This window comes from Podarcis raffonei, chromosome 14, assembly GCF_027172205.1.
Source record: "Podarcis raffonei isolate rPodRaf1 chromosome 14, rPodRaf1.pri, whole genome shotgun sequence".
NCBI lineage: Eukaryota > Metazoa > Chordata > Lepidosauria > Squamata > Lacertidae > Podarcis > Podarcis raffonei.
Window position 1 is genome coordinate 7,001,810 of NC_070615.1, and position 12,716 is coordinate 7,014,525.

At 43.2% G+C, this 12,716-nt stretch overlaps 1 protein-coding gene across 1 annotated transcript in view; it reads left to right on the forward strand.

Annotated features, from left to right (window-relative positions):
• Window positions 1-12,716, forward strand: part of WDR72 (WD repeat domain 72) — a 79,916-nt gene that overhangs the window by 36,751 nt on the left and 30,449 nt on the right. Inside the window, exons 16-19 of the mRNA XM_053365014.1 lie at window positions 1,816-1,863; window positions 3,467-4,278; window positions 7,115-7,200; window positions 12,609-12,691. Coding sequence (XP_053220989.1) covers window positions 1,816-1,863; window positions 3,467-4,278; window positions 7,115-7,200; window positions 12,609-12,691 — 1,029 coding nt within the window. The remainder of the gene's footprint in view (window positions 1-1,815; window positions 1,864-3,466; window positions 4,279-7,114; window positions 7,201-12,608; window positions 12,692-12,716) is intronic.

Consider the following 12,716-nt stretch of genomic DNA (forward strand, 5'->3'; position numbering starts at 1 on the left):
CTGGGGTTGTGGCACTCATCTCGCTTTATTGGTTGAGGGAGCCGGCGTACAGCTTCCGGGTCATGTGGCCAGCATGACTAAGCCGCTTCTGGTGAACCAGAGCAGCGCACGGAAACGCCGTTTACCTTCCCGCTGGAGTGGTACCTATTTATCTACTGTACTTTGATGTGCTTTCGAACTGCTAGGTTGGCAGGAGCTGGGACTGAACAACGGGAGCTCACCCCGTCGCGGGGATTCAAACTGCCGACCTTCTGATTGGCAAGTCCTAGGTTCTGTGGTTTAACCCACAGCGCCACCCACGTTTTGTTCCTTTTGCTAATCCAAAAGAGGACCTTCCCTCTTATTTCATGTCTTTGAAGGTGTCTTTGGTGAGGAAGTTTTATAAAAAGCTTTTTGAAAGTCTAAGTTCACAACTGTATCACCCCTCTCTATATGCTTGTTGACACTCTGAAAGAACTTGAAGAGTTTAGTAAGATAGAACTTATCCTTGCAGAAGCCCCACTGCTTCCATTTCAGGACTTATTCTTCTATATGCTTTGTAGGTCTTAGTTAACAACACTATCCACCAGTTTTCCTGGAATAAACTCTAAGCTAACCAGTCTGTAATTTCCTCGATCCTCTCAGTATTCCTTTAAAAAATGTTGCTACAGTGGCTGCTTTCAAGGAAGACTGAAACAGCCCCAAGAATCATTCAGTTTTTCAAATAACGCATCTGATGGAAAAAGCATAGCACCAATATCACTTGAGATGTAGAAGAGGCATCTCTAACCCTGGTGCCCTCCAGATGTTCTGGACTACAACTCCCATCATCATCTTCCCTGATCATTGGCTGTGCCAGCTTCTAGGACCAATAGGAGAAATGTTGGTGTGGAATGTGTGATTATTCACGGTGCGTATGAACATCCAATTAATGTTCAGATTTGTTGGGAGAAATTCTTTCAGGCAGATATGAATATTCAAATAGCATCTGGAAGATCTCTCCAACGCAGGATCTGTGAAATGTGTACTGGAGAGATGTGTGCTCGATCATAGCTTTGTAGAATGTGCAAGGACTTGGCCTCAGATTTACTCCTGAGTAGAAATGAGTTGGTAGGCCTGTATGTTGCTCACCTTCAGCATTCTGATTCCCCCAAGTTTTTTGGGCGTGACAATCTCTGGAGCCTTTCTGCCCTGCCCTGACTCCATAAACACACAAGATATGGTATGTACGGTTGCTGACAGCTTTTATATTATCTTTGCTGTAAAAATGTGTGAGATTACAATATTGTATTTATTTGCATTACCCAGAGTTTGAACTACTGATGAAGCTTAGGACAGCGAAACAAGGCTAATATTACGAAAATCCTTGTCTTAGACACTGTGAAAGGATTCTGTGGAACTGCAACAACCTTTCATGTGGATTGTTGGACTCTATGAACAGACTGGTGGAACAGACACTTTCACATATATGGGCGTTATGCATAAACTGATTAGAGAATGAACTGATCCACTGGGGCTTCTACTTTTTTCGTTGAACTTTATGAGCTACTTCTGTTGAAATCTACAATTAAATACAATGAATAGAATATATTATTTTTCTAAACGTACAGCTGGTTACGTCTTGTGTGTTTATTGAATATGTTTCACATAACCAGAGGTTTGTTGTTGTTCTGTCCTGACTCCAGACAGAGCAGCCTCCTTGCAGCTTCTGACTTTTATTTCATATCCAAAGTTTCTTATCAAAAGGCAACAGTTTCTCATTTACAGACTTAGCAGACCTAGGTGTAAAAGCATCCAGATTTCCTTGTTTTCTACAGGTATGAATAACCATTCCAGTGTCCGTGCCACTGGGAACCAGGCCTTTATTTAGAGAGCACTAGGGGTGTGGTGACCTCTCCCTTTAATGGAGAAGGGAGGATGGTTTTCTTTGCAAAACTACCACATGATTCCATTTCTTGGTTCCCTTGTGGAAGGAGAAAGCTTTGGTTGCTCCTATTGTCTCTCGATTTAGCACTAATCCTGCCGTAGAATGCATTGGCATCAGGAAGCTGGAGTGCCTGAAGAATTCAAGTGCTCTGCTTCCTAATGGACGTGTGCATTCTAAGTGGGCAAGACATAGTTCCTAGAAGCAGGTGAATCCCAGCGGCAAAGAGCCTGCAGAGATGAAAAGGTCACCTGGTAAAATAGCATTTCCATTGTACTTTCCATAAAATGTTTGTGTGGTGGGTCTGGCTTAGACCAGTTAAGGTTAATAGCCTGTATTGATGTATTTGAGGATGAGGGGGAAGAGAAGAATGACCTTTTCCCTGGAAGCAGGGGATTAGCCTCCTCTCTCTGCTGAGTTTTGCCAGAGACTCTTTCCCCCTTTTTAGTCACTGAGTTTGCAGTGAGCACTAGCAGAAGCAGCTAGTTGTTGAATTGCACATGGTAGTTCTACATGGAGGAACTGAAGCAGAAGGAGCAGAAATGGTGAAAGAGACTCCCCCCCCCCATTGCAGTCGACACAGGCACCATTTGCACCCTCCTCCCAAATTGACTTCACCTCTCACAATTAAAATGTGAGGATTGCATTTTTATTTCACTCTGCCTGTTTTTAAAAGGAGCTTCCAAAACAGTCTTACAAGGCATTGCAAGTTGTGGTAGTCATCAAAGAAAGCAGTTTGCTTCAGGTGAGTATGAAAGCATTCCTCCTCTGAGCATTTCCTAACATACTTTTAAAATTTATACTTTCCCCTTCAACAGGTTTCCAGGGCAGCTTACAGAAAGTTAACATTACAATAGAACACCACCATACAAATCCATTTTGCCACCTGCCCACCTCTGAAATGCCATGCCCTGGTTGGGGTTGCTTTGCTCTAAGTGCCATCTTGGAATATATAATAATAATAATAATAATAATAATAATAATAATAATAATAATAATAATATAATATTTATACCCCACCCATCTGGCTGGGTTTTGCCCAGCCACTCTGGGTGGCTCACAACAGAATATTAAAAACACAATACAGCATTAAACATTAAAAACTTCCCTAAACAGGGCTGCCTCCAGATGTCTTTTAAAAGTAAGATAGCTGCTTATTCCCTTGACATCTGATGGGAGGGCGTTCCACAGGGTGGGCACCACTACCGAGAAGGCCCTCTACCTGGTTCCCTGTAACCTCACTTCTCGCAGTGAGGGAGCCACCAGAAGGCCCTCGGAGCTGGATTTCAGTGTCAGGCTGAACGATGGAGGTGGAGACGCACGAGAGACAGGGCCTTGCCTGGAGTGCTGTCCCAAGAGAAACCCACCAGACTCCTTCTGTGGGTCACCAGAGATTCAAGATGCTTTTATTTAACAGTCTTGACTTTTGGTTTGCATTCGCTTTTGGTTTTGCTTTTAGAAATGGTTTGTTATATTTACCCTTCTGTTGACTATACTATGTGCTGTGGGTAATTTTCAGCGGCTGACCAAAATGTACATTATTCTTGTTCTTATTATTTTCAGCTACCCACTGCCTGCCATACCCAGTGGCCTTTTACCATCCTGCCTGTGAAGACAGAGCGACAGAACATCCATTTTTACGTCCTTCTCTTTGATTTGGAAAAATTGGCCGAACTCCTGCATTCAGCCCAGCTCAAGGGACTGAGGTCATCCAGCTCATTCCACAGCTATGACGCTCTAAAGAGAGCCAAAAGCACAGCTGACAAAAGGATGCTAATGTTGAAACGAAACAGAACTTCTGGGTCACTCTTTCCATTGGATGGGCAAGTCAAAGCTCCAGCTGAAGAGCAAACATTTGGGGAGAGTAATGCAGTTGGCTCTTTGGAACAAAGTGGCGGCATCAAAAGACACAAAAAGCCGAAGAGTTCAAAGAAGGTTCGGAGGCAGCCATCAGGAAAAGTCAATGTGAATGTTGTCATGGATGCAGCGAAGCTCCTCTTGTCATGCCTCTTGCCTTGGGGTGTGGATGGGGAGTTGGATGATCTCTGTGTTCAGTATTTAGATATCTTGAGACTTCTCTATCCAGTCTCACTTGGACTTATGTCAAGGAACAATCATCTCTCTCTGACATTGCCAGGATGGCGCTATGCCAGTTCCCCAGGGGCGGAAGAGCAGCAGGAGGCAAATCACTTGTTCTCCAGAAAAGTGCTGGATTTGTGTCACAGGTACATTAGTGTGGCCCAAGAGCAAACAGGAAGGTTCAATGGACACACAAAAAGCATCCGTACCACAGAGAGATCCCTGACTCTGAGTTACTTACTGAGAAGGATATATTTAGTTCAAAGGATATTTGGCAGGCCCTTAGAAAAGACCAGGTAAGAACTTTCATTTTCTGGTGTTTCTCTAAGCAGGCAAAATGTTAGATGGCACAGATGGATGGGCAGACATCCCTTTGTCTGCCTATCATTTGTCATTCATAGTGCAGTCTAGTGCCATGCCCTGGAAACCCATTAAGAGTGTTTCCAAATTACTCTTAATTAACCCACATTTATATCCTTTGGTGTACCAGTTAGGATTTAGCTCCTTCTCATTTCATCTCCATGAAATGGGAATAATAATTTGCATCATTTATTTGTTTTGCTTGCTCTGTTTATTCCTTGCTTTCTAGAGGGTCTTACAGATGGTTCTCAGTTGGTTGACTCCCAGCTAGGCACTGCTCAGGGGCAGAAATCCTTTGCTTTAGTCACTGAACTTTAGTCACTTTTGCTTTCAGACCATTTTTCTGGGCCATGATTGTGATGGAACTGTGTTTTACAGTGCTTATTCCACATATTGTCACGTCCCTTAGGCTGCCACAAAAAGGGGAGCAAATGTCTCAGAAATTACCAAGGCCAGCCCCATATAGCTTAGGCTTCATTTTATGACATCTAGGCTTGAAGACATGAACAAAGATATGTTTTGTGAAACAGATTCCAAGCCACTGTTGAAAACTGGGGTCTCCACATAACCTTGATTTATGTGGGAGGCTGAACCTTGTAAATAACGATTGGGCTTATATCCAAGGAACTAATGACATCTCCCATGCCTAGATTCAGTTTCAGGCACTGTCCCAATTCTCAACTTCACCGAAGCCATCAAGCAGATTCTTTTTTTTTTTTAATGAGGAACGAAGAGCTGGATACTATTGGTATCATGGCAGCATCTCACACTAAATACTTCTGCAAAGTCCTTGCAGGTAGGGGAGAAGAAATTATGGAAAAGGCTATGAGGAGGAGAAAAGTAGATCATCATCAATCATTCCTTGCTACTAGGAATGGAACCTGAGAGTAGTTTCCATTTGCCATGCTATCAACACTTCCTGCTCAAGAGTGTCACATACCTTAGAGTTGGGACCTAGTGAGCCTAGGGCTTGCCAATCAGAAGGTCGGCGGTTCGAACCCCCACAACATTTAGGATCACAGATATACCGATAGAAAAATATCTACTTTGCTATCATTTGTTGCCTGGTTTAGTCTGCACAAGGGACTTGGGTGGCGCTGTGGTCTACACCACAGAGCCTAGGACTTGCTGATCAGAAGGTCGGCGGTTCGAATCCCCGCGACGGGGTGAGCTCCCGTTGCTCGGTCCCAGCTCGTGCCAACCTAGCAGTTCAAAAGCACGTCAAAGTGCAAGTAGATAAATAGGTACCACTCTGGCGGGAAGGTAAACAATGTTTCTGTGTGCTGCTCTGGTTCACCAGAAGCGGCTTAGTCATGCTGGCCACATGACCTGGTAGCTTTACGCCGGCTCCCTCGGCCAATAAAGCGAGATGAGCGCCGCAACCCCAGAGTCGGTCATGACTGGACCTAATGGTCAGGGGTCCCTTTACCTTTAGAGTCAGTCAATAGGACAGAGCTCATTTGTTACCCATCCCCACCCACCTCAGACATCGTTCAGCACCTCTCCCTTATAAGGCATTATAAGCCTGGAAACTAGTAAAGGTCTTGAGATTGAATAGCATACAATATTTGTAGTGCACATTTTGAGAAACCTCAGTCTCCCTACCTTGAAAGATATAAATATACACCAGGAAATGCCTGGTTGGGGCACTCCTGGTTTTCTATTTGCATATAAAAAACTGGACCTTGGAAACTGGCATTTCCCAGAATTAATTAACCTGAGGAGTTGAAATTGGCAAGTTGCAGGAGTCATCTTCCCAAGTCGCAGTAAGAAGGCTCTTGGGAAGGGATAATTGACAGACACTTCCTCGCACACCATGTTTGGTCTACCCTTTTGAAAGTCCACCATTAGTTGCATTTTTATTACTCCTGCCCATTAAACAGGAATATCAAAATGAAGTTGTTTGGTTGGTTTGCTTGTTCATACCCACTCAAGGGCACATTTATTTTGCTGGCTGCTCCTTCAGCATCTGGGCAGGAGAGAAATAATATGTGCCGTGTTTTTAGCCAAGCCAAATGGAGCATGCTAATTAGACAACTGGTGTGGGTGATCATTGTCCTTCAAGAAACCTACATGGCTCTTGGGTCTGGCCTTCTAAGGACAACTAACTTGAAAGTTGGGGGGAGGAGAAAAATTGTACTGCTGGTTCTGCCAACAGTCAAGGCAAGAAGAAAAGTGGCTGTGAGGGAGGAGCCTGTGGCAGGCAGGCAGGAAGTCTAGATGGCAACTGTGCAGCTGCCAGTCATTTTAAAGGGCTGCTTTATGCCAAGGGCCTCCCATGACTGGCAGCTTATATTGATGAGGAGCACATTCCTTTCCCAGGCCTGCTTCCTTGGATGCTGGGAACTGAGCCTGACAAGTCAACACATGCAAGAGGCTGGGGGTTTGCTTTGCTGTGGACTGTGGGCAAGAGAAGGGCCAGGCAGATGATTTTTCACACGGGATCCTTGTTGCTTTAAGCAAGTGAGCCTGCTTTCTGTGCCAGCCACTGAGGACAAATGGCTCTTGGGAAGTCTTAGCAGGCTGCCCAGCTTCACACTCTTTGATCATCTGAAAGATAGCTGTACACTACGGGACAGTCCTCCTCCAGTTATATATGTATATTGGGTTAGAGCCAATGTTAGTCCTACTCAGAGTAGACCCATTGAAAATAATGGGCATGACTTACTTAGGTCCATAAAGGTCAGTAAGTTTACTATAGCCCAGGATTGCTTAGTGGTATCTCTGCTTGCCTGCACTGATCTCTTTGACTGTTATAACATTTCCCCTCAGTCGCCAGAAACTGGAGTCTGCACGCAACAAATGGAGACCCACACCATCTCTTGGGACCACAAGCTCTTATGAAGAGTCCACTAAACGTGAGTATCAGGAGACAGTGCAGAATTATGGCAGACACAAACCATGTTTGTTTTCTAGACATGACAGCATTGAAAACACATTTTGAGGTGCTGAAACATTAATGTCATCCTGTGCGTTGTGAGAAGGGAGCCTGAGTTTCCATATGTTCCTCTAGTACCTTCTGAACTTTGAACTTCTCACAACACTCAAGATGCCCCAGGTATCCTTACTTTCATTTAAAACACTGGTCCATCATGATCTCAACTATTTTCAACTGGTAGGGCAGCTAAGCCATGTGGCCTGAAGCACTGGTGTGATGCACAGCAGTTGTTTCTCAGCCTCTGGCTTGTGAACTTGAAAGATGTTGGGCCCATAAATCATTTCAGTGCTGCTACACATGGGCTTTCCTCTTGTTTTGTGAGGTATGACTGCTAAGAGATGCCATTTGGGGTTTTTACTTATGGGTGGTGAGTGACACCACCCTCCATATGAACATTTCAAACTTCCATTATCGTAAAAGAGAAAGAGAGAGACCTAAGTTAGCGTTCCTTCCAGCAAAACTGTTGTATGAGTAAGATCCCGCCGAAGCAAAGCTTCAGCATTGTTGATAACAAATTCTTAGCCTAGTGACTATCCGAGGTTTCATAGTTTTCATTATGACTTGATTTTAGCTAGAACTGGGCTGTTCAGGGAAGTTTTTAATATGTAACACTGTACTGTTTTTAACACTTGATTGGGAGTTGCCCAGAGTGGCTGGGGAAACTCAGCCAGATGGGCAGGGTATACGGTAAATAATAAATTATTATTATTATTTCATGCTTTAATGCATGGGTAGGTGAACTAACACGGGTGGCGCTGTGGGTTAAACCATAGAGCCTAGGGCTTGTCGATCGGTAGGTCGGCAGTTTGAATCCCTGGAGAAGGGGTGAGCTCCCGTTGCTTGGTCCCTGCTCCTGCCAACCTAGCAGTTCGAAAGCACATCAAAGTGCAAGTAGATAAGTAGGTACTACTCCGGCAGGAAGGTAAACGGCGTTTCCGTGCTCTGCTCTGGTTCGCCAGAAGCGGCTTAGTCATGCTGGCCACATGACCTGGAAGCTGCACGCCGGTTCCCTTGGCCAGTAAAGCGAGATGAGTGCCACAACCCCAGAGTCGTCCGCGACTGGACCTATTGGTCAGGGGTCCCTTTATCCTTTACTAGGCAAACTAATGCCCAATCACCTTCTAAATCCGGCCCGCGGATGGTCCGGGAATCAGCGTGTTTTTACATGAGTAGAATGTGCCCTTTTATTTAAAATGCATCTTTGGGTTATTTGTGGGGCCTGCCTGGTGTTTTTACATGAGTAGAATGTGTGCTTTTATTTAAAATGCATCTCTGGTTATTTGTGGGGCATAGGAATTCGTTCATTATTTTTTCAAAATATAGTCCGGTCCCCCACAAGGTCTGAGGGACAGTGGACTGGCCCCCTGCTGAAAGTTTGCTGACCCCTGCTTTAATGTCATGATCATATAAACCTATGAATAACCTGTTGCAGGCAGAAAAACATACAGCTGATGTAAGAAGAAGCTGGCTAGTTTCACTTCTCCCAATTCCTGGCAGCTGCATGGGCCACAAGATTTTTTTCCCCCATAAGCAACAGCTTTTCTCACCCCAGAAGCAGCATGCAATAAACTCATGAAATCTGATCATGTCTTTGTCTTCATAACTTTTAACAATGAGTCTTGTAGCACCTAATATATTTATTGTAGCATCAACTTGGTCAGATGTGTTTGATTTTTCAGTATACCCATAGACCTTTGGCTCAGAGCTAAATGAAACAACCTCCCCCTTTTTGAGAGTTTGCCCAATGTGACCTGCAAAAAGTCAATATTCATTTGTTGTTATAAACAGCGGAAGAAATTTCAGGAGTGGACAGGCAGGTGCCAGATTCCTCCAGGAAATGCAAAAGGCCTACATCACACGTCCTAAATTATAGTCAGATGGGGAATCCTTTAAATAACCAGTCCCCTTCCTCCAAAAGGATGCTGAATATGAAAGTTGGAAGCTGGTTGTCTGAAAGGGCCCAGAGAACAAAGCTGCTCAGTTTTTACCCAGAGTAAGCTCCATTGAATACAGTGGGACTTCCTTCTGAGCAGACAGTGTAAGGCTTCATTTACAATAAAGGACTCAACATTCCAAGTGTTTCCTAGTAAATGGCTGCCTACACTTCCGGGTTGGCGCCATTGTTTAATGGCGGATTCCCTCCGAGCTTCGGAGGGAATCGGCTCCGTAGTGTCTGGGTCTGGCCGCTGCGGCGAAGCGGAGACCCTTAAAATCACAGGCGCGGAAGCCTGTGAACACAGAGACTCGGCGGGCACCATTTGCGCCCCCCCAATCCGTGACGGAGCCTTTTTAAAGGCTTCGGAGCGGGGACGGGGTGAGGCGTGGTGCTGAGAGTACTCCCTCGTCTACGGAGTGAAGCCGCAAGCCATTGACAGAGAGCGCCAATTTCTTCTTTGGATCGATTGGACTCTAAAACATCAACCCGTGAGTAATACGGAGATTGGAACTTTAAAAAATTTTATTTTGGATCTGGAACGAGCGGGAAGGGGTTAAAAAGGAAGTCCACCCCCCCCTCTTTGTAAACAATCTAAAGCAAAGGACCGGGCAGCTAAGGTCGAGAGAATCTGTTTTTTGCTTTTTAATAAAAGATTTTGACTTCACGGTTTTGACATTATAAGAAGATTTACTGGAGGATAAAAAGAATTTTGGGAGCTGAAATTTCACCCCCCCTAGACCCGGGAACGTCCTGTGAGAAAGCCTGCTGTATTGAAGAGCTTGACAGCTGTCAAGTTAGCTGTCAGTCAGCTAGTTGTCAGCTAGAAAAAGAGAACATTGTTTCTGTTGCTTCTGCTGGTTTATTTGTTATAACTTGCTGAAAATAAGGAGGGCTGATACAAAATAACTGGACTTTTGGTTGTGAGATGAAAGGAATATTAAGGAACTAAAATCCCCCTAGAGGGGTATTAGTGACATTACATTACAAAAATGGCTGGAGCATGGAAAATTCAAGCAGAATTGGACAGAGCATTTGTTCTCCTGGGAAAGTTACAAGACGAGTACAATGCTTTGTCTACAGAGGTTTCAGTACTACGCTTGACAGTAAATAACAGTTTTGATCCTGATAAGGACTTGAAACAGGAAGCCCATTCAACTGAACAAATAAATGAAACTGAAAGTTTAGACACGATGGAGCAATATGTTGCTTTTGAAGAAAATGAAGGAGGAGCTGGAATTCAGCAGGAGTCAAAGGAGAGTTGCAATATGAGGCCTGACATGATGACAAAAAAGGATAATAAAAATTTGATGCGGAAAGCCTGGCCTGAATGGGAGTCTGAAAAATGGAGAGATCTCCTTTGGAGGAGATCTGAAGACCTGAGGATTACAAATTTGCTGAAGGTGAAAGTTGGAGCTTTGGGGACATGTGGATTTGAAAGAAATATGAAACAAGAGTTGGAGTACCCCATAGGCTTTGCTTTTAAGTACGGAGGTCTGGCTGGAAGCAATATGGATCCTGTTGGGCCGGAGCCTCTCCGAGACTTGGGGTTTAACATTAAGGACTATCAAAGAGACCGGCAGAAAGGAACTGAGAGAGATATAAGGGCCTCGGACGTGAGATCTCCAGGCTAAATAACATAAAGACTGATGGATATTGGTTGGGGACTGGAACCGGGAAAAGGGTGGGTGGAGGTTGGGAATCCAAAGGGTACATAAGTATAATCTGCCTTGTTTTTTATATTTTGTTAGTTGTATGGAAATTGGGGAAATCGTGGAAGGGAAATTTTGGTCGACTTTAGGAAAAAGGTTTAAGAATAATTAATGAGGTATAAGTATTGATGTGTAAATTTGATAAGGTAAAATTGGTTTTTTTAAATTAAATAGAAATAAGGCTGGTAAAAATAAATTGAGGGAATGGAAAAAAGAAGTAAAGTAAAATAACACTATGTTAGAACAAATGTTCAAGTTAAAGTGAAGAAATAAGTTAAGGACTTGCTGAATTGACAATTTAAATTGGAATACAAGAAGGGGAGGTGTGAGGAGGTCTGAGAAATAAGGTTAAGGAAAATAAGTATCTGAAACTTTATGTGTCTTTTCTTTTTTTTGTTAAGTCTTAAATTTTATGTATTTTTGTGTTGTTTTTATTTTGTTTATTTTTTGTTTTTGATTGTTATATGTTTGTTGAAAATACCAATAAATATTTAATTAAAAAAAAAGTAAATGGCTGCCTACAGTAGCATTGCAATTAGAGAATTTAAAGTGGACCGGTGACCTTTTTCTTCAAAACTAAAGGAAGGGCTTCACCATTTCCTTCTTTTGGTGCAGGGATTTTATTTTCCCTATAAACAGGACTCCAATTTTGCACCTACATACACACACACACACACCACTTTTAATTGTTCTCTGAGAATATAGATGGAAAATAAGATCTGGACATGCAAGAATGAATAATAAATATAATTGAACCATGGAGAGGGTAGAGGGAAATCAAGGGATTGGAGAAATCCCACACTGTGATATTGTATTGATGTTTATTTTATATTGTTTGTTATGAATAAAACCCAATAAAAAATAAATAAAAATAAAAATTGTTCTCCGAGACATAGAGGGAAGGAAAAAGGAAAACCAGGACATTCCAGGATCAAATCAGAAACCGGGATGGCTTCTGTAATTCCAGGACTATCCCTGGGAAATTGGGACACTTGGAGGGTATGTGAGGCTGGAGCCTTCTGCCTGCGTGGGGCCTCTGCCCTGCCATTAAGTCACAGCCCCGCTTTGCTTCTCCCATTTTCTGTACCAGCTCCATTAGCAGTTCCAGCATCCTCAAGATATTCCTTACTGCTCTTTTTCCGTTTAGCTTTATATAGCTCATATGTGGGTGATTTATGGGTAATTTAGCTATATCCTTAATTCTTTACTGATAAGAAAAATAGCCATTGGTAACCAAGACTAAAAATAAGGTATTGGTTTTTTTAAAGCTGGGAGAAATAGATACTCTCCTACGCTGATGTTATGTAAGTAAACTGGAGACCGTAGGGCATATTGCATTACACCCCAGGATGGATTTTCTGCAGGGGAGGGACCTTGGAAATCAAAACTGAGGAATCCGGAACTTCAGTTACATGTGATTTGATATGTGTATGGTCAAGTGGGTTAAATTTAAGTGGGCTGTATATTGCAAACAGAAAGTTCAGAGGTAGTCAACAATACCAGGATTGTTAACTTGTGTACAAGATTCCTGTTTAGTTGCAAATGCTTCATGAAACTTCTTTTCTTAAACTGCCATCATCTTTTACAAGGCCTTCAAGACAAGTGGTTCTGTTTTAAAGGCCTGGTGCATTGTTATACTTCAACTGGATGCAGCCTGACTAAGAGTGTTTCCTCTATTTTCAGACATATTGGGGTTTCCTGTCCATGAACCAGAGAACAGTTCACTTGTCAAACTTATTTCTTCTTGGAGAGACCAATCCATAGAGGTAGGAAGTGGGTGCTCTTCTGCCA